The 23,073-nt window shown below is 41.8% G+C and overlaps 1 protein-coding gene across 1 annotated transcript in view; it reads left to right on the top strand.

Annotated features, from left to right (window-relative positions):
- Nucleotides 1-16,464, top strand: part of LOC143270450 (serine/threonine-protein kinase PLK1-like) — a 77,234-nt gene extending 60,770 nt beyond the window's left edge. Inside the window, exon 6 of the mRNA XM_076560382.1 lies at nt 16,132-16,464. Within this exon, the coding sequence (XP_076416497.1) occupies nt 16,132-16,464 (333 nt within the window). The remainder of the gene's footprint in view (nt 1-16,131) is intronic.
- Nucleotides 16,465-23,073: the final 6,609 nt, after the last annotated feature.

Raw genomic sequence — 23,073 nt, forward strand, 5'->3', positions numbered from 1 at the left:
CTGTTGGTTATATGGCATTTGTCATCCCAATATTCTTCTGACTTTCCTTGACCTATCCAAGTAGTACTAATGCAATCTCAAGCATGTGTCTCTAGTCAGAGTGTCAAGTTACATTTAAGGTGCCCTGAGAGATACAGTCATCTGTGGTTCTTTCTTCTTGACTTTAGCCAGTGTATCTGCATGTGAACAGGCCAATATTCATGCCTGTCTATTGGACCACCTGACACACACAAACTCAATGAGTGTGATCCCCAGGCTCCTTCGTATTTGACACTTCCATAAACTGTCCAGTGGGCCCCTAATAATAGTACTCTACGAATTGTGAATAAATGGAGTCCCTGTGTTCACAAATCTAGTCTGCCTTGAAGACTGTCACAGGAAATTTCTCCACTAGGTTGACACACACCAACAACACATGTCTCTCATTTGAAATGGAACGCCAGTCTTTCAGAAACAGTGCTCTTTGTTCAGATGCCGTATCCTCTGTGGGTCCTCCCATCTACTATCGCCTGGTCTCCATGTGGGACGAGTGAACTGTTCCCTTCCTTTCTCCACATTGCCTTTCTGGTTTCCTCTTTATATGGGTCCTTACTCCTTTGTGGATTCCAGTGTTCTTCCTTTCTTGCATGCCAAAGAATGAACTCCCCCTTTGTTACCCTGAAACTTTATACTCATCTAGTACCATGGAAATACTGTCTAAACTTCTGTCCACACTGAGACTTCTCAGCTTTATAATTTTTATTTTTTAAGATTATAAATGTGAGTCCAGCATTATTACCCATTGTCTTTAGGCTGATGAGTTCCAAATTTCTTTTTAGATTGTGATATCACACACAATGAAGAATTTAATTTTTAATCAAACAGGTGTTATATTCCAAACTGTGAAAATAGTGATGTCAAAGTTAAGTAATGCAAAAAGATGCTTCTATTCAGAGCAGGTGGTGTCTAACACTGAGACAAGCCATTGGCCAAGGTACATGGAATACAAGTGGATAATGATCAGCCTTAGGGACATTGATATCTTATCACCTCCTCACCAGTTCATGGATCACTGTGGAGGAGTAGAAAGATTCTAGGGGACAGACAGTGTTGATTACTTCTAGGAAACAGTGTCCTCTGTACACAACACGGCAGCTGAGTTATGAACTCACATTAAGTGTGACAGCATGCATAAACCTAGTGCAAGCACACAGGGAACCACATTCCTACATTGAGATTGGAGGTAGCCATGAAGACCTATCCCTAGCAGAGGAGTAATTGGCATTTGACACATGCATGGGGAGAAGTAGTATGAAATTTCATCTATAGTTATACCCTGGGTTACTCCACTATGTTACAATGGAATGCAGTCCAAACATATATGTGGACAGGACTCATTTTACTCAATGGTTGAAAACTAGGACAGAAAGTTTAAGGGATACAGACAGTTGTTAGAGCTAAGGTAACTGAGGGGAAGGGACTGAGTGCAAATCTTAAAAGAAATAATAACAAGAAATAAGTTATTCCGTGATCTTGGGTCAAACCTGGTGATTTAAAGCTGTAGGAAGTTTATGACAAAGCTCCTGGATTGACAAAGAGTTGTATAATACTAAACAGAAAACTTAAGCTGTGCACAGTGATAATATTTGGGGTCCCTTCAGTTTAAAGAGCACCCATAGAAGACTATAAATGAGAATATGACAATTCCTTTGGAATGTATTTGACTGAAAAGGCTGATGAGATGGATCCCTGCTAGAAAGTGATCAAATACAGACATATTCCCATGGATTATCACAAAGAGACTACTGTAACTATAACCCAAAGCAACAGGGTACAGTTTAAGATGGTGGCAGGGCATACTAGAATTTTAAAAATGGTTCTGTGTTGCAGGAAGTAAAGAGTTGCAAACTTGAGGGGCCCAAGGAAGTGTGCGTCAAGGTTTCCGACTTAACTGACCAGTGTTGTAAGGCATGCCCTTAGTCCTGTGAGGAGGGAGGGCCTCAGAGGATATTGCATCTGGGACATCTTTTGCTGAGGAAAGTCATATGCATGGTGTGGAGTTGAACCCACATTGTGTGTTATATAGCAAACAGACCTGATGTTAAGGGATGGTGCATTGTGGATCATATCATCTCAATACTACACTTAGATGTGATGTTGGGTGTGTGTCTGAAGTTGGGGATATTTTTATTTATGGCTGCTGTTCTTTCTCTAATTCAGTTGATTGTGATACTGAGGTTCTGGTTATACAAGGAGATTGTAGGATTTTGAAGAGTTTTGGCCTATATGGTGAAAGTAGGTCATTATTCACAGACTTTTGAGGGTTCTACCTACCTCAGGTTCTGGCCTCCAGTTCAGGTTCCTTGTACTCTGTAAAGAGTTGATACACTCAAATCTCATCACCTGCAGCTCTCCTGAATCCTACAATGTCTGCTCTTTAATACTGATGATATCTCTTAAAAACAAGGAATCAAAATATGCCTATCTGCCATTACATTTTCATTTCAGGTAATTTTTCTCACAGGGAACAGAGAAGTAAATTTTAAAAATGATGAGCAACTATTTGTCCAGAAATCAATATAAATAAGTTCTTATATATATAAACTGATATGTATTTTTAGATTCTGTTAGAATATTGGAATACTAGAACTGGAGAGGTGTGTTTTAAAGAAGTTTTAGGTTAAAGTGTGGGGTCTGAGTGTGTAAATGTCTTTTTTGTACCTTATGTCTCTCTCCACAGTACTTGTTGTTGTTACTTTAAGAATTAAACTGAACATTGCTTATTTTAATAAATTTTGATCTAGAGTCAAAGCTATCTTTTGGGAGGTAATCTGTCGAGGTTTGTTTTCCACCATCAAGTATCTATTACATTTTAAAGAAAGAGCATGAGTTCTGAAGACTAGATAGTTATAGCTATAGTTTTCCATGATAACAAATGCAGAAAAGAACCTCACTAAAGAGGTGTAAGTGTACAAGTCTGAAAGACATCAAAAGACAGTTTTCAGTTGGTAATACAAGTTAGGGTAGGAAATTAATTAGATACAACATTTTGGACTCACTAAAATAGGATAAATAATGGAGCTCTTCGTCTGAATTTGTCAAATGTCAATGGACTGGACATTGTTAATGTAATTCTTGACTGTACGTATTGTATATACTTATTGTATATAGTTTTTCTTATATTAGCTATATCCCCTCTTATGATTTTAGACAAAAATGTGGAAATGTGGTGATATATTGTGCACCCTAATAAAATTTACCTGAAGGTCAGAGAACAGAACAAGCCACTAGATTAAACATAGATGCCAGACAGTGGAGGCACATACCTTTAATCCCAGCCCTTCTAAGGCAGAGATTATCTGGATGTCTGTGAGTTCAAAGCCACCCTGGACTACATAAGATTGACTCAATCTAGGAGATAAACAGAGTCAAACAGTGGTGGCCTTTTTGGTTGAGGAAGCTCATTCAACCTGAATCCTATCAGCGAAGGACTTTTCAGGTTGAGGAGTCCTAGAGGTAAGACCTGGCAGTGGCTTGTTCTTTTGTCCCTCTGATCTTCTGACAAAGATTAGTGTGGTACAAAATATATCATGAATGAGCTCACTTTAAAGAATTTCCACCTGGGTAGTGGTGGCTCATGCCTTTAATCCCAGCACTCAGGAGGCAGAAGCAGGTGGATCTCAGAGAGTTTGAGACCTGCCTTGTCTACAAAGCAAGTTCCAGCACAGCCAGGGCTGTTACACATGGAAACCCTGTTTCAAAACAAACAAACATAAAAAGACAATTTCCTCTTCTCTTATGACCAATTTTTTGTTACTTCTTTTTCAGTTAATCACTGCAGAAACTTAAACCTGCTCAGGAAATGAAAGGAAAATTTTGTTTCTCCCATGAGGTCTCACAGGATTCACCAAGGACACTGAAGGGCAGGCCATATGCGCGGCAGTAGATGGCAACACAAAATGAACTCAGCGGGGAATGATGACTTTTTCTATTTGTTTCCTATTCTGGATTATTTTTATTGACTTATTTATTTTACATGTCTGTGTGTTTTTAATGAGAGGGCAAGAGAAAAGATGTATTTTGGGGTAGATAGGAAGGTGAAGGAGATCTGGGAGGAGCAGGGGAAGGAAAACCCTGATAACAATATAGTGTATGGAAAAAAACTATTTTCAATAAACAACAAAATTAAAAAATAAAATCAATGATATCTTGGAAGTTTTAGGGCTCATAATACTCTGTTCTTGCAAAATTTACCTTACACAACAGTTGCTTAGATATAATGGTTTCCAATTATATTTTTTATCTTTCCTTTTCATTTATGGAAAATATCTTTTTTCTTACATGATATATCGTAATTACAGTTTCCCCACTCTGTTCTTCTCCACGTTCCTCCACATCACTCCTCCTGCTCTGATCTAACAACATTCTATCTGTCATTAGAAAACTTAGGCTTCTAAAAATATTTATAAAATATAACATAACATGGCAGTATATCAAACAAAAACTAGCACATCAGAATAGTAGAAAACTACCACACAAGAGGAAAATTGCCCAAGAGAGCACACAAAAAACAGATATAGACACAGAGACCCACTTGTTCATGCTCTCAGGAATCTCATAAAACCACTAAAAAAGAAGCCATAATATATATACAAAATACATAATAAAATACAAAGAGAAAAAATGAAAAGCCTGACAGGGCATTATGACACAAGGATGCTCCAAAGACACCATTGAGTTTCTTTTCTGTTGGCAAACTAGTGTTAGTTTTGTATCCTATACTTAGAAGGAGCTTTTGTTTCTTTAGTGAGACTCTCTTGGAAAAAATTAGACTTTCCATTTGCAATTGCTTAGCAATTGGAAACAGCTACTGGGTTAGGAATGGAGGAATGTGAACACATCCACTTTCGCCCCATCAGGTACAGACCAGTGCAGGCCCTGTGCATGTTGCCACAGTCTCTGTGAGATGACTTGTGTACCTATCTTGTTGATGTAGAGGGCCTTGTTCTTCTAGTGTCCTCTAGTCCTTCTCCCTCCAACACTCTTTCTGCCTCATCTACCACAGTGATCCCTACATCCTGACGGGAGGGGTTAGAGGGAGACATAACATTCAGGGCTGAGAGTTCCAAGGTCTATCATTCTCAGCATAATGTCCGACTGTGGGTCTCTCTATTTGCTCTCATCTGCTGCAGGAGGAAGCTTCTCTGACAGTGGTTGAGGAAGGCACTGATCTATTCCAGAATGTCATTTGGAGTCATCTTATTGCTATGGCCTTTTAATAGAACAATGGTATTTGGTTTTACCCTCCTCCCTTGTTCCGTTTACTTTCAGGTGTTTGGCACACACACAAAAGTGTCAGGTGTGTTTTCATGGAGGGGACCTAAAGTCAAATCAGATGTTGACTGATTACGCCCTCAAAATCTATGCCACAGTTGCACTAGCTTATACTGCAGGCAAGACACGTGTGTGTGTGTGTGTGTGTGTGTGTGTGTGTGTGTGTGTGTGTGCCTACCTTTCCATGTGTTCTACAAACTTTAACTAGTTTTGTTGTTGTTTGTTTTATTTTGTTCTGGTTGGGTGTTTTTCCTGTTTGTTTCCTAAAGAAAGAGAAAAAGGGGTCAGGGAGTTGGTTGGTTGGCTTTAAGGAGGATCTGGGAGGAGATGAGGGAAGGCAAACCATGATAACAACTTATCGTATGAGAAAATATATTTATAAAAGTCACCCTGATGAACCCATTCACAAAGATAGACTCTGGCTTGTTTTCAGTTTACCTGTAGTGATTGACATAAGTTATCTTCTACCTTATTCTTGAAAGTTTACAGCTTGTAAACTACAAAAAACTTGACAAACGACAAGATACAAGGCAGACAACACATATTGTCTTACATTTTATGCAAATGTACACTGCACATGAAATAAGAAGAGTCACAAATGTTGTTCCCAAAGAATTACATATCTCTTAAGCAATACTGATAAATATGGAGAAATGAGTACTCATAAATACGCAGGAGTTACACAATAAAAAAATAGAGTCATTTATCAAAATTGAAAAATTGTGAGTGAGTGAGTAGAAAAGCCATTTTGATATCTATAGTCAAAGATAGACATGAGCACAGATTCTACAGAACTGGTTACAGCAAGACATTTCACAGTCTTTACAGATTTAACAGAAGCTTCATGTAATTGTGTAAATATCTTATAAACTGACATCTGACTTTGGGTTATAATTAAGGAATGAATTGGTCTATTCTATTCTAGTATGCAGCTAATTATGCAGTTTTTTGGCAGAGTAATTCCTTTATGTCAAAATCATATTCATTTTAAAGAATGTGCCTTTCTTCATAGCAAAAGCATACATGAAATGTAAGCACGATGAATCCAGGAAACATACCAAGGTCATGAAAAACACCTGGATACTTATGAAAACATTTGATGCTGTAAAGGCAAAGTTATGCAATTTGGAAGAGGTAAAGAATACATACGCATCCCATTAATATTGTCTTTCATATTGATTGAGAGAGAGAATGGATTTTTATGAAAACAGGCTTTCTAATTTAGAGAACTATTTAAAAACAATAGAAGATGAGAAAATGAAGATCAATTTCATCAGTAAACAGAATCAACAAATATAAAATCTCAAATTGCTATATGATCTCTGACAATTAGATTTGTGCTAAACAGGCTTGAAGACTTCTATGTAATTAAGAAAAACATGGAGTAATCTGTAAGATCCACAGAGGTATGCCAGGAAAGAATAGAAGGCAATAGTGGAGCCCTTGTTGCATATAATAAGTATGCATCCATGCTCAGAGTAAGTATCTGACTCAATAAATGGAGGAGAGGTGCTCAGCCAAATTCCACAGAGCACAAGTTGGATAGTGATGCAGATGGGAATTATGTAGTTAGGTGCTCTTGATATCATTATTCACCTTATCAGTCTCCCTGCAACAGTTATCTTGAAAGCCAGAACCACAGTAATAGTTTTGGCCAAGACTGTGGAGAGAGCCACCATGAACAGAACTACAAATGTGCTCTGCTGCAGGATACAGGTGGCTGTGTTAGGACGGCCAATGAAGAGCAATGGACAGAGAAAACAGAAGATCAGAGTGATGATCAGGATGTAAGTGAGAACCTGATAGTTGGCCTTGACAATGGGAGTGTGGTGGTACTTCACAAAAACACTAGAATATCAGCTGTTAGTGCAGAGAAGCCCAGGGCCAAGTAGGTGAGTGCCTTTCCCAAAGGGTCTTCATGTTCCTGCTTTCTGGAGGCAGTGGTTCTGCTCTGTGTTTGCATAATGACTTTCTGGACACCTCACACAATGATCCATATCTACTAGGAACAAAAGTACTTGTGGGTTTCTGCTCAGGTTCCCCTTTTACTTCAAGCCAATTCTCTGCACCAGCTCTCTGACATTTGCCCACATTTCCTTTGATTTTTCAGACTCAAGTAAATCATTGCTCAATAGCGAAAATTCCCAAATGCTCTCAATTAACCATTCCAGATTGGTATTCCCCACTACTTTGTTGGAATAAAGTGAACAATCTATCCTTTTCATTGTTATACATTAATATATTTTCAATTCAGTGATAATTTGTATTTACTTATATTGACAAAAATTATTGAAATAAATTACACAAACCTAACATGACCACAGAATTTCCTCTTTCTGCAGCACATTTCCTATTAATAGTTTATTAATCTCATCATTTCTTTATGTTAGAGGGCCTGGGAGACTCATATGGGATTGAATGTGAGTTATATATGTAGGATGCTTCCTATTCCTGATTATATCCTGTAGTATATATGTTGTAACAAAGTTATTTGTGACTCATCAGGGATAAATTCTGCAGTCTCAATATGTAATACCACTCTTTCAACATACTGAGAGTTAGTAACTATGTTGACAGGTTCAGAAAAATCCATTAAATACCAACAGAATAGCATATAATTACAGTTTTTGAACTGAATTATAAGGACTTTGAACCACTTTACTTAAATTGTTTGACATGTAACTTGCCTTTCCTTGTTTGTTTGCAACTGTATAAAATGGACAAGCTCCAGATATGGGTGTTTCCCAAACAATTCAAGGCAGAATCCAATCAGCACTTCAAGTACTGGCATAAAAACCGACATGTGGACCACTGGAATCAAACTGAAGACCCTACATTAATCCACACACCTATGAAGATATGATTTTTGACATAGAAGTCAAAACTGTACAATGGAAAAAAGAAAGTATCTTCAACAAGTGATGCTGGCACAACTGGATATCAACATGAAGAAGGCTGCAAATAGATCCATATCTGTCAACATGCACAAAACTTAAGTCCAAGTGGATCATAGACCTCAACATAAATGCAGCTACTCTGAACCTAATAGTAGAGAAAGTAGGAAGTAGTCTTGAACACATTGGCATAGGGGATCACTTCCTAAATATAACACCAGTAGCAAAGATACTAAGAGGAACAATCAATCAATGGGACCTCTTGAAACTGAAAAGCTTTTGTAGAGCAAAGGATACGATCAACAAGGCAAAGTGACAGCCTACAGAATGGGAAAAGGTCTTCACCAACCCCACATCTGACAGAGGACTGATATCCAGAATATATAAAGAACTCAAGAAATTAGACATCAAAATGCCTAACAGTCCAATTAAGAAAGGGGCTACTGAACTAAACAGAGAATTCTCAAACTAAACAGAGGAAGCTCAAATGGCTGAAAGACATCTAAGGAATTGCTCAACACCCCTAGTCATCAGGGAAATGGAAATCAAAATGACTCTGAGATACCATCTCACACCTGTCAGAATGGCTAAGATCAAAAACACAGAAGACACTTTATGCTGGAGAGGATATGGAGCTAGGGGAACTCTACTCCACTGCTGGTGGGAATGCAAGCTTGTACAACCACTTTGGAAGTCAATATGGCCCTTTCTTAGAAAATTGGAAACAATCTCCCCCAAGACCCAGCTATACCACTCTTGGGCATATACCCAAGGAATGCTCAATCATACCACAAGGGCACTTGCTCAGCTATATTCATAGCAGCATTGTTTGTAATAGCCAGAACCTGGAAACAACCTAGATGCCCTTCAACTGAAGAATGGATAAATAAAATGTGGTACATATACACAATGGAATACTACTCAGCAGAGAAAAACAATGACACCATGTGATTTGCAGTCAAATGGATGGATCTAGAAAAAAATCATCCTGAGTGAGGTAACCCAGACTCAGAAAGACAAAAATGGTATGTACTCACTCATAGGAGAATACTAGATGTAAAACAAAGATAACTAGACTGCTACTCACAACTCAAGGGAGGCTACTTAGAAAACAGTACTCCCCCCCCCAAAAAAAAAAACCACAGGGATCTCCCAATGACAGAGAAATGGATGAGATCTACATGAACAACCTGAACGTGAGGGTGGGGTAATGAAGGGCAAGGGTCGAGGGAAAGAGAGCTTAGGGGAGCGGGAGATCCCAGCTGGATCAAGAACAGATAGGGAGAACAAGGAATAAGAGACCATGATAAAGGAAGACCACATAAGAATAGGAAGAAGCAAAGTGATAGAGAGATCCACAGTTATCCACAAAGATACCTCCACAATAGACTACTGACAATGGTCAAGAGAAAGCCTGAACTGACATACTCTGGTGACAGGATGGCCAAACACCCTAATTGTCATGCTAGAAACTTCATCCAATGACTGAGGGAACCGGATGCAGAGATCCATGGCCAAGCCCCAGGTGGACCTCCAGAAGTCCAATTGGCAAGAAAGAGGAGGGTTTGTATGAGCGAGAATTGTTGAGACCAAGGTTGGAAAAGTACAGGGATATATAGCCAAAAGAATGGAAACACATGAACTATGAACCAATAGCTGAGGAGCCTCCAGATGGATCAGGCCCTCTGGATAAGTGAGACAGTTGATTAGCTTAATCTGTTTGGGAGGCATCCAGGCACTGGGACCAGGACATGTCCTCAGTGCATGAGCTGGCTGTTTGGAACCTGGGCCTATGCAGGGGCACTTGGCTCAGCCTGGGAGGAGGGGACTGGACCTGCCTCAACTGAATCTACCAGGTTGAACTCAATTCCCAGTGGAGTCTTTGCCCTGGAGTAGATGGGAATGTGGAGTGAGCTGGGGGGAAGGCAGGGTAGGAGGGGGGAGAACAATGGAATCCGTGGCTAATATGTAAAATTAAATTAAATTATAAAATTAAAAAAAAACTAATAAAAATAAAAAGCTTGAAGGGCCAGTCAAGGTGCTGAATACTATTAATCTTTGTTTTTGGGAGGCTGAATCAGGGAAATCTCAGTGAGTTCAGAGTCAGGCTGATCTAAACAGTGAATTCCAGGAGACTGGGAGTACATGGTGAAAAAAAACTGGCAGGTTTTCACCATAAATAAATAAATGTTTGAGGAGACAGGTATGTTTAACCTGACTTAAATTATGCAATGGATACATGCATTGAATATAACACAGTACTACATTAAAAATACAATTTTTACATTTTAAGTATCAGCACAGAGTATATTTAAAAAGAAACAGTGGCAGGGAGAGAACCATGTTGGTAAAGTCCTTACCTTGCAAACACAAGGACCTGAGTTTTAGCCCCAGAACCCATGTGAAAAGACCCGAGGATGTTGTTAGTGCAAGACTAATCCAGCACTGAAGAGGCAGAGACAAGTGCATGCTGGGATCTCGCTGGTCAACCAGTCCGGCCTACATGGTGAGTTCTGAGCAGAGAGACTCTGTCTTAGAATAGGAGAAGCATGGACAGCACCTGAGGAACAACACCAAAGGTTCTCTGACTCCCTCATGCAAGCATTCATACATACATATGCATGCATACTCACATGGACATGTGCTCCTGCACAAGTAAAAACACTATCACAAACATATATCCACAAATAAATAGTTTGATGTTTTAAGCCATTAAGTTCTGGGGGTGTTTGTTACATAATAAAAAACTATCATGTGAAATTGTATCTCATTGAAAGCCACACAAAGAGTTAAAAATGGGGACTCTTTGCTTGTCCTCACACACATGCGTGAGTGTGTGTGTGTGTGTGTGTGTGTGTGTGTGTGTGTGTGTGTGTTGTATACATATGTATGCATGATATGCTGGCACACAAACACATGAATGTGCAGGTGTGTGCACCTATGCACATGCATTCAGAGACTAGAGTAGGATGTCATATGGCTTGTCTATCAGGATTCACCTTAGTGCCTTGAGACAGGGTCTGACTAAGTAGAAGTTCACCACTTCTGCTAGGCTGGCTGGCCAGCACGCTGCCATAATCTGTCTGTCTCCACCTCCTCCCCAAACTGGGGTTATAGATACACATGGCCATGCTGCCTACTGGGGTCCAGGAGATCTGACACCCTCTTCTGAACTCCACAGGTACTTCACACACATGGTGCACAGACATGCAAGCAGGCAAAGTATTCATACACATAAAAAATTAAATGAAAAAATTTTAACATCCAGTTTTTTGTGCTGAAGATCTAGAAGCTTCCTCTCAGAACCCACTACTCTGGCTGGGGATGGCTCAGTGAGTAAAGTCATTGCTTTGTGTGTTTGCTTCTTTTTCTTTTGCCACAATAAAGTGCTGGGATCAAAGGTGTGAGCCACCTCACCTGGTAGCATTCTTTTGTTTTGTTTTTTTAACTCACTCCTTCCTTCTTTCCTTTTTATTGAAACAAACTATGAAGGCAAGAGTGGCCTCAGGTTTGAAATCTCTGGCCTCACTGACCCTTCTCCCCCCAGGGGCTGGGCTCATAGGAGTGTGCCACTGTTTTTAGAATTACTGTTTTTTTCTTGCAGTTTTATTTGACCTTAATATATTTCATTAAGGGTTGTAGTCTTTGAGAAGTAGCTTGAAGGACTTTGTTTCTCTGTGTGGATATACTTCTAATTTAATATAAAGTTCTCAATTCATCTGTTTCAATTAGATTTACATTTTTAGGCAAATGACTTGCAATGATTTAGTTTTGGTTTTGGTGCTTTGAGACAGAGTCTCATGTTGTTCAGGCTAGCCTTTAACTCCCACATGCTGGGGTTACAAATGTGTGCCTCACCCTTGACTCAATGACTTGGTTTATTTTGAAATTATTTTAGGGCTATACAAAAATATTATAAACAAAATAGGGCTGACTTCCCATGTACCCTTCCCCAGCTTCCTCCACTGTCAGCACATCTCTACCATGGAATAATTACCAAAACAAAAACATTAACCACCAGATAATCCTGTCAACAAACTCCAGTCCTCCTGTTAATCAAACAGATTCCCCATTAACATCACCTTGTTCTGTATCAGGGTGCAAGTCAGTACCGCACATGGCATTTAGATACCTCAGCTTCTTAGTTTCCTCCAGCCTGTGACAGTCTCTGGGTTTTTCCTTGTGTCTTGTGACCTTGACACGCTCAGAGGTTGCTGGGGAGTGTGTTTCCTGTTGGATTTGTTGCTTCCTCATGATTTAGGGAAGATTCTACATTCTGAGCAGGAATTCTGCAGAGAGGATGTGCTCTTTTCAGTGTGTCAGGGAGACAAGGCTGTCTCTGCTACAGATACTGTTTCTTCCGTAATTGACAAGTATCTTGCAGGAAGTTGTTTGAAAAACTATTGGCCATCAATTTTGGCACCTACATGTGGGTCTTGGTATAGTAAGTATTACTGTAATTTTTATTTTTCCGTTTTATTTTTTGAGACAATATCTCATGTGGTTCAGTCTGCTTAGAATTCCCAGTAGCCAAGGATGACTTTGAACTTCTGTTCCTTCTGCCTCTGTCTCCTGAGTGCTAGATTACAGGTATGGGCCAACATGGCCAGTTTATAAGGAGCTGAGAATCTTAATTCAGGGCTTCACACTATACAAGATCTCTATTAACTGAACTATTGCTGAGCCCCCTTTTCTGTGACCCTTTCCTGTAGTGCTGGACTTGTGGATTCCTATCCTATGGGAGGTATTAAAATACTGCTACTTTAAGGATTCTTTGTTTTTAGTAAGTAGCAATAAATAAAGATGTATTATAGACATTTTCCAGATTATCCAAATGTAGAACATTGTATCATGTGTTATGTGATCCTGGGGTAGTCCTCCTCCATTTCCAATAGTTATATTTGGACAGGTTTGATTTTACATATTCTAAACACTCATTTTCTTTTTCCTGTGAATGGGTATTTTGCATGCATATATGAATGTGCAACACATGAATGCCTGGAGACCACAGAGGCCAGAAGATTGTCTTGGATTCCTTGGAACTAGAGTTACAGGTGGTTGTGAGACTCCATGAGAATGCTGGGGACCAAAGCCAGGTTCTTGACAAGAATAGCCAGAGTTCTTAGTGGCTGAGCCATCTCTCCAGCACCTTTTTAGCTAGTTTTAATATCAGAGCTTGGATATTTGATTTCACACTAAAATTCTTAATACAGCATGGTGGGATTTTTGTTGCTGTTGTTTTTAATTGAAACTTTAGGGAATGTCCTGTTTCACAGGAGAACTGACACATGCTGGTTTGGGGAAGTGAATCATTCAAGAATAAAGACAGCATCAGTGACCAGCACAGCTCTGGTCACCATAGGCCAACTAATGCTTCAGTGTGGATTTCATTAGCCTGTTATCTGTAGGCACACAAAGCAAAAGGCTTACACTTCGCTTCACCCATCCTCCCACCTTCCTGGATGCACAAGTTGTCCTTCATTCTTTCCTTGAAATGGTGTCTCCAGGCTCCCTCCCTGAGGGACAGCAACACCTGCTGTCCTAGAAGGGCAGGCTGTTGGAGCAGAGGCCTGAGCTCCTGAAGCTTTGTGGCCTCTCAGTAAGCACCATGTACCTGACACACCAAGCCAGTCCTGACTCAGTTCCCAACAGCAGTGAGAGCCAATGGGTCTGTGGGAAGAGTGCTGGCTGTGGGAGGCAGCCTGTGCTCCCTCCGGTGGTTTTGTGCCTGGCTAATGGCCATGTCACATTCTTAGGTGTAGAGAGACCCTTGCCTGACCGTCCCTGGGAAAAGGAGGAGCCAGTGGTTTGGGGGACAAGTGATGCCATTGAGTGCCACCTCGGTGACATGCTGCAGCCACTGACCATGGTCAATGCCTCCAAGCCCTCAGAGGGAAGGAGGTGCGGCAAGGTGAGTCCTGCAGGGGCTTCCCATCTGGAGAAGGCAGGGCATCTCAGTCAGCAAGCAGCACCCATTTCCTGGAGATCAACATCCAGATGTGTTAGCCTGACACCCAACGCCCTCCTGGTGTGCCTTCTGCCTGTTTCTGCCCCATCTCACTCTGTAGGTGACTGGTAGGTCACCTCTGCACAGCTGCATCTTCTGTCTCCTTTCTGCCCAGGGAATTAATCCCTTGGTCCTCAAGAGACTCAGGTCAGTTCCAGCCTCAGGGCTTTTGTGCCGACTGTCACCACCCTGACCCCCACTGCCAGCACTTCCTAACCTGACTTAACTCTCAGTAACATTTCTTCCCAGCACATTCATGTATCTGCAGTTGGGACTCCTGTGCACTGAGATGGTTTTAGCATTGCAGGAACAGTTGGGTCTGCTCAGGTTCTTCACCACTTTAATCTGGGGCACTAGGCTTTCCACCAGCCCTGATGTTAATGACAGAGCAGCTGTGCTGTGGGATGGTCTATATGTCAAATTGATCTGATTGGTCAATAAATAAAACACTGATTGTCCAGTGGCTAGGCTGGAAGTATAAGCGGGACTAACAGAGAGAGGAAAGAAAGAACAGGAAGGCAGAGGGGGCAATGTCAGCCGCCGCCATGACAAGAACCATGTGAAGATGCCGGTAAGCCATGACCCATGTGGCAAGGTATAGATTTATGGAAATGGATTAATTTAAGATATAAGAAGAGTTAGCAAGAAGCCTGCCATGGCCATACAGTTTGAAGCAATATAAGTCTCTTTGTTTACTTGGTTGGGTCTGAGTGGCTGTGGGAATGGCGGGTGATAGAGATTTGTCCTGACTGTGGGCAAGGCAGGAAAACTCTAGCTACACAGCTGATTTGATCACTCTTCATCCCTGTGGGTGGTATGTGGGTCCTTCCAGAAGCCTAGGGATTCTTTTCCTTATCCACACCTACCACAGTTCCTGGGACACAGTATAGGGGCCCACTGAACGAATTGGGACTTGATGTACTGGGCTGCAATTTGCCATTTGGGTGTCTGAGTTTGTGCCTTCAGAGCCCTCCCATGTTTCATGGGGTGCCCCGCCCCCAGCTCTGGGGAGGGCTATCTGAGAAGACAGAAGAAGGGGCTGGCCTAACCAGTGCTGTGTTTCTATCCCAGAAGAGGCTGAGGATCCTGCATGCATCCCCATCTTCTGGGTCAGCCAGTGGGTAGACCAATCAAAGAAGTATAGACTTGGTAGGTGTCTCCAGAATGTGGGATGGGCAGGGGATGGTGTGGCCATGGTAGCTTTTGAGTGAACGACTGAGTGATGTCTGTAATTGTGTGTCTATGTTACTAACTTATGCATGCAAGCGCTCTACTACTGAGCTCTTCCCAGCCTTTGTCCACCTCCTCCTGCCTTTCTAAGACAGCCCTCCCCCTGCCATTAGGGTGTCAGCTCTGTGACAACAGTACAGGGGCACTCTTTAATGACTCAGCATGCCTCGTCCTCTACAATGATGGCGACAGCCTCCAGTACATAGACCGAGATGGTATGGGGTCTCACCCCACCATGAGCTCCCACCCTGACTCCTTTATGAAGAAGGTGGGAACTGGCTGCTGAGGGGCAGAACGGCAGGGTATGGGGGCTGCCTCATGGTCAGGCCCTCATTATGAAATCTCTTCCCCAACTTTCCAACCAGATCCCTCTCCTCCAGCATTTCCGAAGTTACATGAATGAACATCTGCAGAAGGCAGGGGCCAACACCACACCCCAGGAAGGTGATGAGCTGGCCTGGCTGCCCTACCTGAAAAAAAAATGGCTCTACACAAGAGGCTCCATCGTCCTGCACCTCAGCAACAGCACTAAACAGATTGATTTCTTCCAGGTGTGCAGGGGCCTGTACTTGAGGTGGCTGGGTGGGGTGAAAGTGCTGTCCTTTCACCAGGTGGGGGGTCTTCCTCCACTTTGCCTCAACCTCGGGCACCAGCTAGCTCTTCCCTCCCTCCCTTCTTCCCTCCAAGGACCACACCAAACTTATCCTGTGTCCCCTGATGGCAGCTGTGACCTCCATCAACAAGAACCGGGACTTCCACACATACTGCCTGAGCCTTCTGGAGGAATATGGCTGCTGCGAGGAGCTGGGTAGACAGCTATGCTATGCCCACACCATGGTAGACAGGCTGCTGAGCTCAAAGTCTACCTGCAACAGATGGAGCACGACTCCTAGGCCTCTGTCCTTTGGACTGGTGCCCCTCACTCTGCAAGCTCTGCCTGGGACTCCATTGCTGGGTTTCTGGGACTGCTGTTCAGTGCCCCTGTCCATGGGGCTGGATGGGGAAGGGGTTGCTGTGTAAGTTATTTTTGTATACGTCTGCATCTGAGTTTATAACCTCTTCCCCTGCCCTCAACCTACTGTATAATTTGTATAGATATATTTCTATTGAATTTGAGACTGTTGTTTCCTTGGCTTTATATTTATTCAATACATGTGCATATCTTTTCTTATCCTGTGTTTTTTGTGAGAGCCCTGAACCCAGAGGATTTCTCTGTTCCAACAGCCTCAGGCTGTTAAACTGCTGTCCATTATTTTGATGCTGTCCAATATTTTGATGCTCCCTAGACAAGGTTGAGGCACGGGCTTATTAACTCCTTGGTCCACCTTTGGGGCACCTGGTTGTCTCAGATCTTTGACATCTGGCAGGACTTCCTAGCATCCAAACTGGTGACCAGTAGGGCAGGAAGAAGCTCTCAAAGCACAGGCCCTTATGGCATGGTCAGTGTGTAGCAGCAGCCTCGGGAAGCAGTGTGTGAAGTAATGGGTGTAGCCAGCAGGGAATTTGCCCAGAATCTGGTGCACCTCAGTTGGGAGCTCCCTGTAGTGGTGCTTCTTGGGATGGGCAGGACAAGGACACTGACTCAGTTATGGCAGGCCATCCCTGATCCATGTCCCACCCAGGCCCTAGAATACAATTTATTCATGGCATGGAGCAGGCCTTGCACTGATATCCCCTTTTAACATTGGAACCTTTTCAGAGATGTGGGCAGAGAAATGGGCTGTGGGGATATCCCAATGGGTCCCTTCCTCTCAGGAAGAGGCCCCTCCAAGCCTGCTCATCTATTACCAGGGGATAATCCACTCCCTCTTCCCCAAGGCAGTCTCTATCAGGGGCTGATCTGCAGCTGAGAGGACAGTAGACAATGTCTGGAGGCATTTTGGCTGGCTTGCCTTGGGAAGAAACTACCTCTGTCAACCTGTGAGGCCACTAGATAGATATAGTGGCCATAAAATGGTGGCACACACATCTTTAATCCTATCACTTGGGAGGCAGAGATCCATCTAGATCTCTGTGAGTTCACAGCCACACTAGGAACGGCCAGGCTTGGTGACACACACCTGTAATCCCCACACATGAAATCTCATGTCTTGCTTGGGAAAGACACATGCCTTAATCCCAGGAAGTGATGGCAGGAAACAGAAAGTTATATAAGGTGTGAGGAAAAGAAACTAGGACCTTTTAGGCTTTTAGTGGCAGTTCAGTTGAGATCCATTTGGGTAAGGATTCAGAAGCTTTCAGTCTGAGGATTCATGGAAACAGGATCTGATCAGGAATTGTCGAGGTGAGGTTAGCTGTGACTTGTTTTGCTTCTCTGACCTTTCAGAATTCACCCCAATACCTGGCTCCCATGGCTTTTATTAATAAGACCACTTGAAATTCATGTTACAAAGTTCCTCTTTTGATTTCCTATTTCCTATCACAGGAACATCCCTCCTAGAAATGGAGCTGTAAAATGTTCTCTTAACTCCCATCTGGCCTTTATATGGGACTCAGTTCTGTCTGGGGCTGGGAGGAACACTGTGTTAGGACTGTTCTGAGGCTCCTTGGTCCTGATCTCAGCAACTGTCAGATCAGCTGATTTTAGCCGCTCATCAGCACATTTTGGATGCTTCCAAATAGTTATCAGGTGAATAGGTATGATGGTGCATGTCTGTGATCCTAGCCCTCTAGAGGATGGTTGTTCAAGTCTGTGATCCTAGCCCTCTGAAGCAATGTTTGTGCATGTCTGTGATTCTAGCCCTCTAGAGATTGAGGCAGAAGAATTGGCTGTTCCAGGCCACCATGGTCTACATAGCCAGACACTCTCTTTGCATAGGGGGGCGTGTACACACAAATACAAATACAAAAAGAAGCTGAGGGCCACAGGGTATAGATACAGACTGTAGGTTGAAGTGGGAGCCTGAAGAGTGGATGTCCGGGTCTAGCCTCAATCTCAACCCTAAGGCCTCATGTTGTCCTTACAAGTGTCAAGAGTTGGTGTCTTAGATTCCAGATTGCTGCTGTTCTTCCCCTCTGTCCCTTGAGAGAAGACATGCTGTTGTTGGGTGAGGCTGTCTGGCCATTGCTATCTCAGATCCCTCCTGTGTCCATACCACCCCATATGCTGGGTAACCACATGCAGCCAGCATGGATTTGTGGTTGGAAGGTTTCTCGGGTCCCACCTGGCTGCCTCCTACCTGCAGACACTTATAAAAAAAAAATCACTCAAAGACTTATTATTTATAACTGCTTGACCATTAGCTCAGGCTTATTACTGACTAGCTCTTACAGTTAAATTAACCCACAATTCTTTATTTAGCCATGTGGCTTGGTACCTTTTCTCAGTTCTGCCTTGTCATCTTGCTTCCTCTGTGTTGGGATGGTGACTCTTGACTCTGCCCTTCCTCTTCCCAGAATTCTCCTAGTCGGCTTGCCCAGCCTATACTTCCTGCCTGGCTATTGGCCAACCAGTGTTTTATTAAACCATTGTACAAGAGCATTATCCCACAGATTTCCTCTCTTCTGTCTAATCAAAATGGAAAGTTTTAACTTTAACATGGATTATATGTTCGTTTGTTTTAAACAGGGTCTCACTGTGTAGCTCTGGTCGACCAGAAACTCACTAATTAGACCAGGCTCATCATATTCACCTGCCTCTTTCACTTGGGTTTGGGGATTCACACTTGAGTCTTCACTGTGGGTAGTGAATGTCCTAGTTGCCAAGCCCCCTCCCCAATTGTCTCTCAAGTTTTAGGACAATGCTCAGGTTTGAAACAGACATGATTGCCATCCATGGAACATGCAGTACAGAAGCATTTGTAGTTAAGATTAAGTTGGGCATAGCTCAACCTTTGAAAAACATTTTTGCTTGTTTAATATCCACCAAATGAATGAAACTAGGGGATTTCAGGGGACAGAGGTACCATTGTTCTATGATAACCATATGTAGTTTAGTCTTTCTGTGGAAAGGCAGTGGTTGAGGCATTTTAAAATGTCTAGCAACACTTATTTATCCTCATGATAATTTTTCAAAATTCAGTAGCATGGCCTGCCTATAGATACAGTTAACAATTTTGGAATGCTTCAGCATTTCCAAACTTCTGATGATTCAGATCTGTACTACTGACTGTTAAGCAGGGGAGACAGAGATTTCTGCAAGTAGCTTGAAAGAGGAAGCGGTTTCTGAACACACAGGTAGCATCATGTCACCTCCCTTCATCTTAATATTTGATAAAAAGACTTTATGTGACTCTTCTAAAACAGAACCGGAGCTCCTTCTGGGGAAGGCAAGCCTACAGGATGGGCAAGGCCCAATAGGGATAGTAACAAAACATCACCACACAGTAGAGAACACATGGTTAGAAACCAGTTATTAGAATGTGTACGTCCTGAGAATGCACAAGGCACAGCTGATGCTGCCTGAGGTCCAGATTCATGCCCTGAGCAACCACTGGGTTGTGGGTCTCCCCAAATGGGAGGCAGCCACTGTGGGACAACTATATCTACTGAGGTACCCAGCCTCAAGTTTCCAGAATCTTAGGCTTTCAGATAACTGTTATACTATTATAACTCAACCTTTGTAGTGCCTGTTGTACCACCAGTTCACAATGTCCGAGAGATGGGCTGAGGATTAAAAACAGAGACAAGTCAGCAGGTCATTCATCTCAGTAGAATGCCAATACCTTTTATTGAAAGAGGGAAGAGGCCTTAAATACAGGCTTACAGCACAATGGGAGAACCCCAGAGGGCAGAAGTTCGCTACAGAAGTTTTACATACTTGCATTCTAGCTGTTTACACCAAATATGCAGGATACAAAAACAAGGAACCTCCAAGAGCTCTTCAGGAGGAAGGAAACTGGCAGGGAATTAGCATAGGGAGGTCATCTGATCAAGGTCAGCAAGCAAGGCAATAGCTACCCAAGGAATGGGGATCAGGGCCCAATGAACCTTATTTGATATATTCTTTTAAAATGTGTGTGTGTGTGTGTGTGTGTGTGTGTGTGTGTGTGTGTGTGTGTGTGTGTGCATGTGTGTGTGTGTGTGTGTGTGTGTGTGTGTGCATGTATGTGTGTGTGTGTGTGTGTGTGTGTTTTGCAAAACTCTAGTAAGTACAAAGTCTACTTTTGAAAAATAGCATGAAAAGTATTTTCTTCAAGTTGTGGGCTGAAAATTTGTTTGCAGTGTGTGAAATAAGATGTTGTCTTCTATTCTCTCCAAACTAATGCTTAGAGCTAAGGTTAAAGTAAGTCTCTCCTTTCATAAGGAATTAAAATTGATTCACAGTGGATTAACAGAGTGTTTGAATTCATTGGAATATCAGTATAGAAAGGAAGGGCTTGATGACTAGGAAGACAAGAGAGTATTTCAAATTGGCAGATGACTCAATGAAGGCCCTGTATTTTCAATCATTTTGCAGTACCCAGCATTCTCAGAGTATCTGTACACTACTGAAGACTGACAGTGAATGAGAAAAGACAAATCAGGCTAAATCTCAGATCTTAGAGATCCCTGGAGTTTCTATGAGAACAATGGCACCAGTGGAAATCTGGTGACATTGGAGAGGAATTGTTAAAGCACTCTGACTTACTGTACTTGTATATTAGTAGACTGAAGACCATCCACAATGTGTACAAATGTAAAAATCTCTCAAAGAAAATTTTACATCTTACTTAAAAGTTTTTAATTAGGAATTCCTAAGCATTTGTGTGTGTGTGTGTGTGTGTGTACCAAGGCATGTACTACAAATGTTGACCAGTAGCAATTGCTATTGTTAGACACCCCTGACTACCAAATTTTCTAGGTGTTGGATATTACATTTTTAGTGTGAATGATGAAGCAATGGGATACTAAGGCTTATATGCTAGTAGATATTCAGTTTTGGCCACTTTGCTCCTTCTGGTTTCCCATCCACTTTTTTTTCTTAATTATATAGATATGTTATGATTATTTTATATGGATGAGTGTTTGCTTGCATGCATCTCTGTGGAGATGAGCAGGGCATATTAGACCATGAGTATCTAAAATTGTAGGTGGTTCTGAGTTGACATGAGGGTCCTGAGAATGAAACCCAGAACCTCTGTGAAAGAAAGAGGGAGGGAGGGAGGGAGGGAAAGAGGGAGGAAGGAGGGAAGGAAGAAAGGTAGGAATGAGAGATGACTACTCCTAAGTTTGGAGCTTTATTATAGGTATGTGAGAATATATAAGAGAAAGAGGTGTGTGGAAGAGTGTGGGGCATTTACCCACCAACCCCACAGCTCCCCAGAGTTTTCTTGAGTGTGAGCAGCAGGAAATATTAGATAGAAGGATTTATTGCAGAGAATCTTGCTGCGATAAACAGACAGAAAATAAAGGATAGCCTCAAGAGAGCCTGGAAGCTTTTCCAATGGCCCCTACTGTCTCTGCCCCAGGGTTTTTATAGAGATGCCAAGGGATGGAGCAAATGACCTCCTCCCCAGAACAGCCAAGTGCAGACCATCTCAGACACCTGCACTCAGGCTGGTGGTCCTAATCATCCTCTATGCAGACCTGCTGGGTAAAGCCACAAGGAACCCGAAAACAGGCTCCCACAGGTCCCCCTTTGTTAATATATAAAAAATAACTATTAATGGCTTACAGCAATCTCCATTGCTGTTACAACTCCCAGTATGGGAGTAGAGGATGATAAAGGTGGCATTTCTCTTTTGAATTAGGTCCAAGGTGACTACAGCAGTCTTAGCTGCTTCCAGCCCTTTCTAACCCAAAAACTCTTAAAGTGACTACAAACTTAAAGGATCCCATAGCTTTATCATTACCATTAACAGGTAAACATAAATATTGCTATACATAGTATGGTGCTATATATAGTTAACAGTTTTCTCCATCTTACAACTTTAACTCAATTATTTGAATTTTCTTGCTAACAGAACATAGGAAAAACTTCGATGTACTCACATCAGACTTCCTTAACTCCAAAAAACCAGGGTGCATTAATATCAATAGGTTTCTGCAAACATAATTCAATCTCATAATTCCTCATTTTCTTTATAAGTTTTTAAACAAAATCTCAACCTAGTTAGAGGAACCCAATCTTATACAGTTCCTACAAACCCATATTGAAAAGCAATATTTTCAATTTAACCCTTAACACTTTTAAAACTTTTAGCAAAACATCCAAAAGCAGTTTCTTAATAAAACCCTTTACACTTTAAAAGTAGTCTCTTGGTATACCCCATTTGCATTTCTTACTAATCAAAACATGACATTAATCCACTCAAACAATTTTTTAAATTAAACAAAGGAATCTTAACTCTCCCGTTTCTTTATAATTTTTTAAGCAAAATCTCAAGCCTAGTTAGAAAAACCAAACTTTTCCATTTAAACAGTTCCATTTGTAACACAAAACCAGTTCTGTACGTAATTCCATTTTTACATAAACAGTTCCATAAAACAATTGCATTTTTAACACAGAACAATACATGAATCACCAGCATATATGCATACACAAAACTGCATCTTGAGTCAAGGTAGAAACAATAAATTTCTTCATTAAATAGTTCCATTTTTACCCCAATCCCAGAAAACAGTTTCTAGGTCATTACTATAAGTAAACTCAAAATTGTCCCATTGCAATGAAATCTATTGTTCATTTCATTAAGTCCCAACATTCAA

Source organism: Peromyscus maniculatus, chromosome 23, assembly GCF_049852395.1.
Source record: "Peromyscus maniculatus bairdii isolate BWxNUB_F1_BW_parent chromosome 23, HU_Pman_BW_mat_3.1, whole genome shotgun sequence".
Lineage (NCBI taxonomy): Eukaryota > Metazoa > Chordata > Mammalia > Rodentia > Cricetidae > Peromyscus > Peromyscus maniculatus.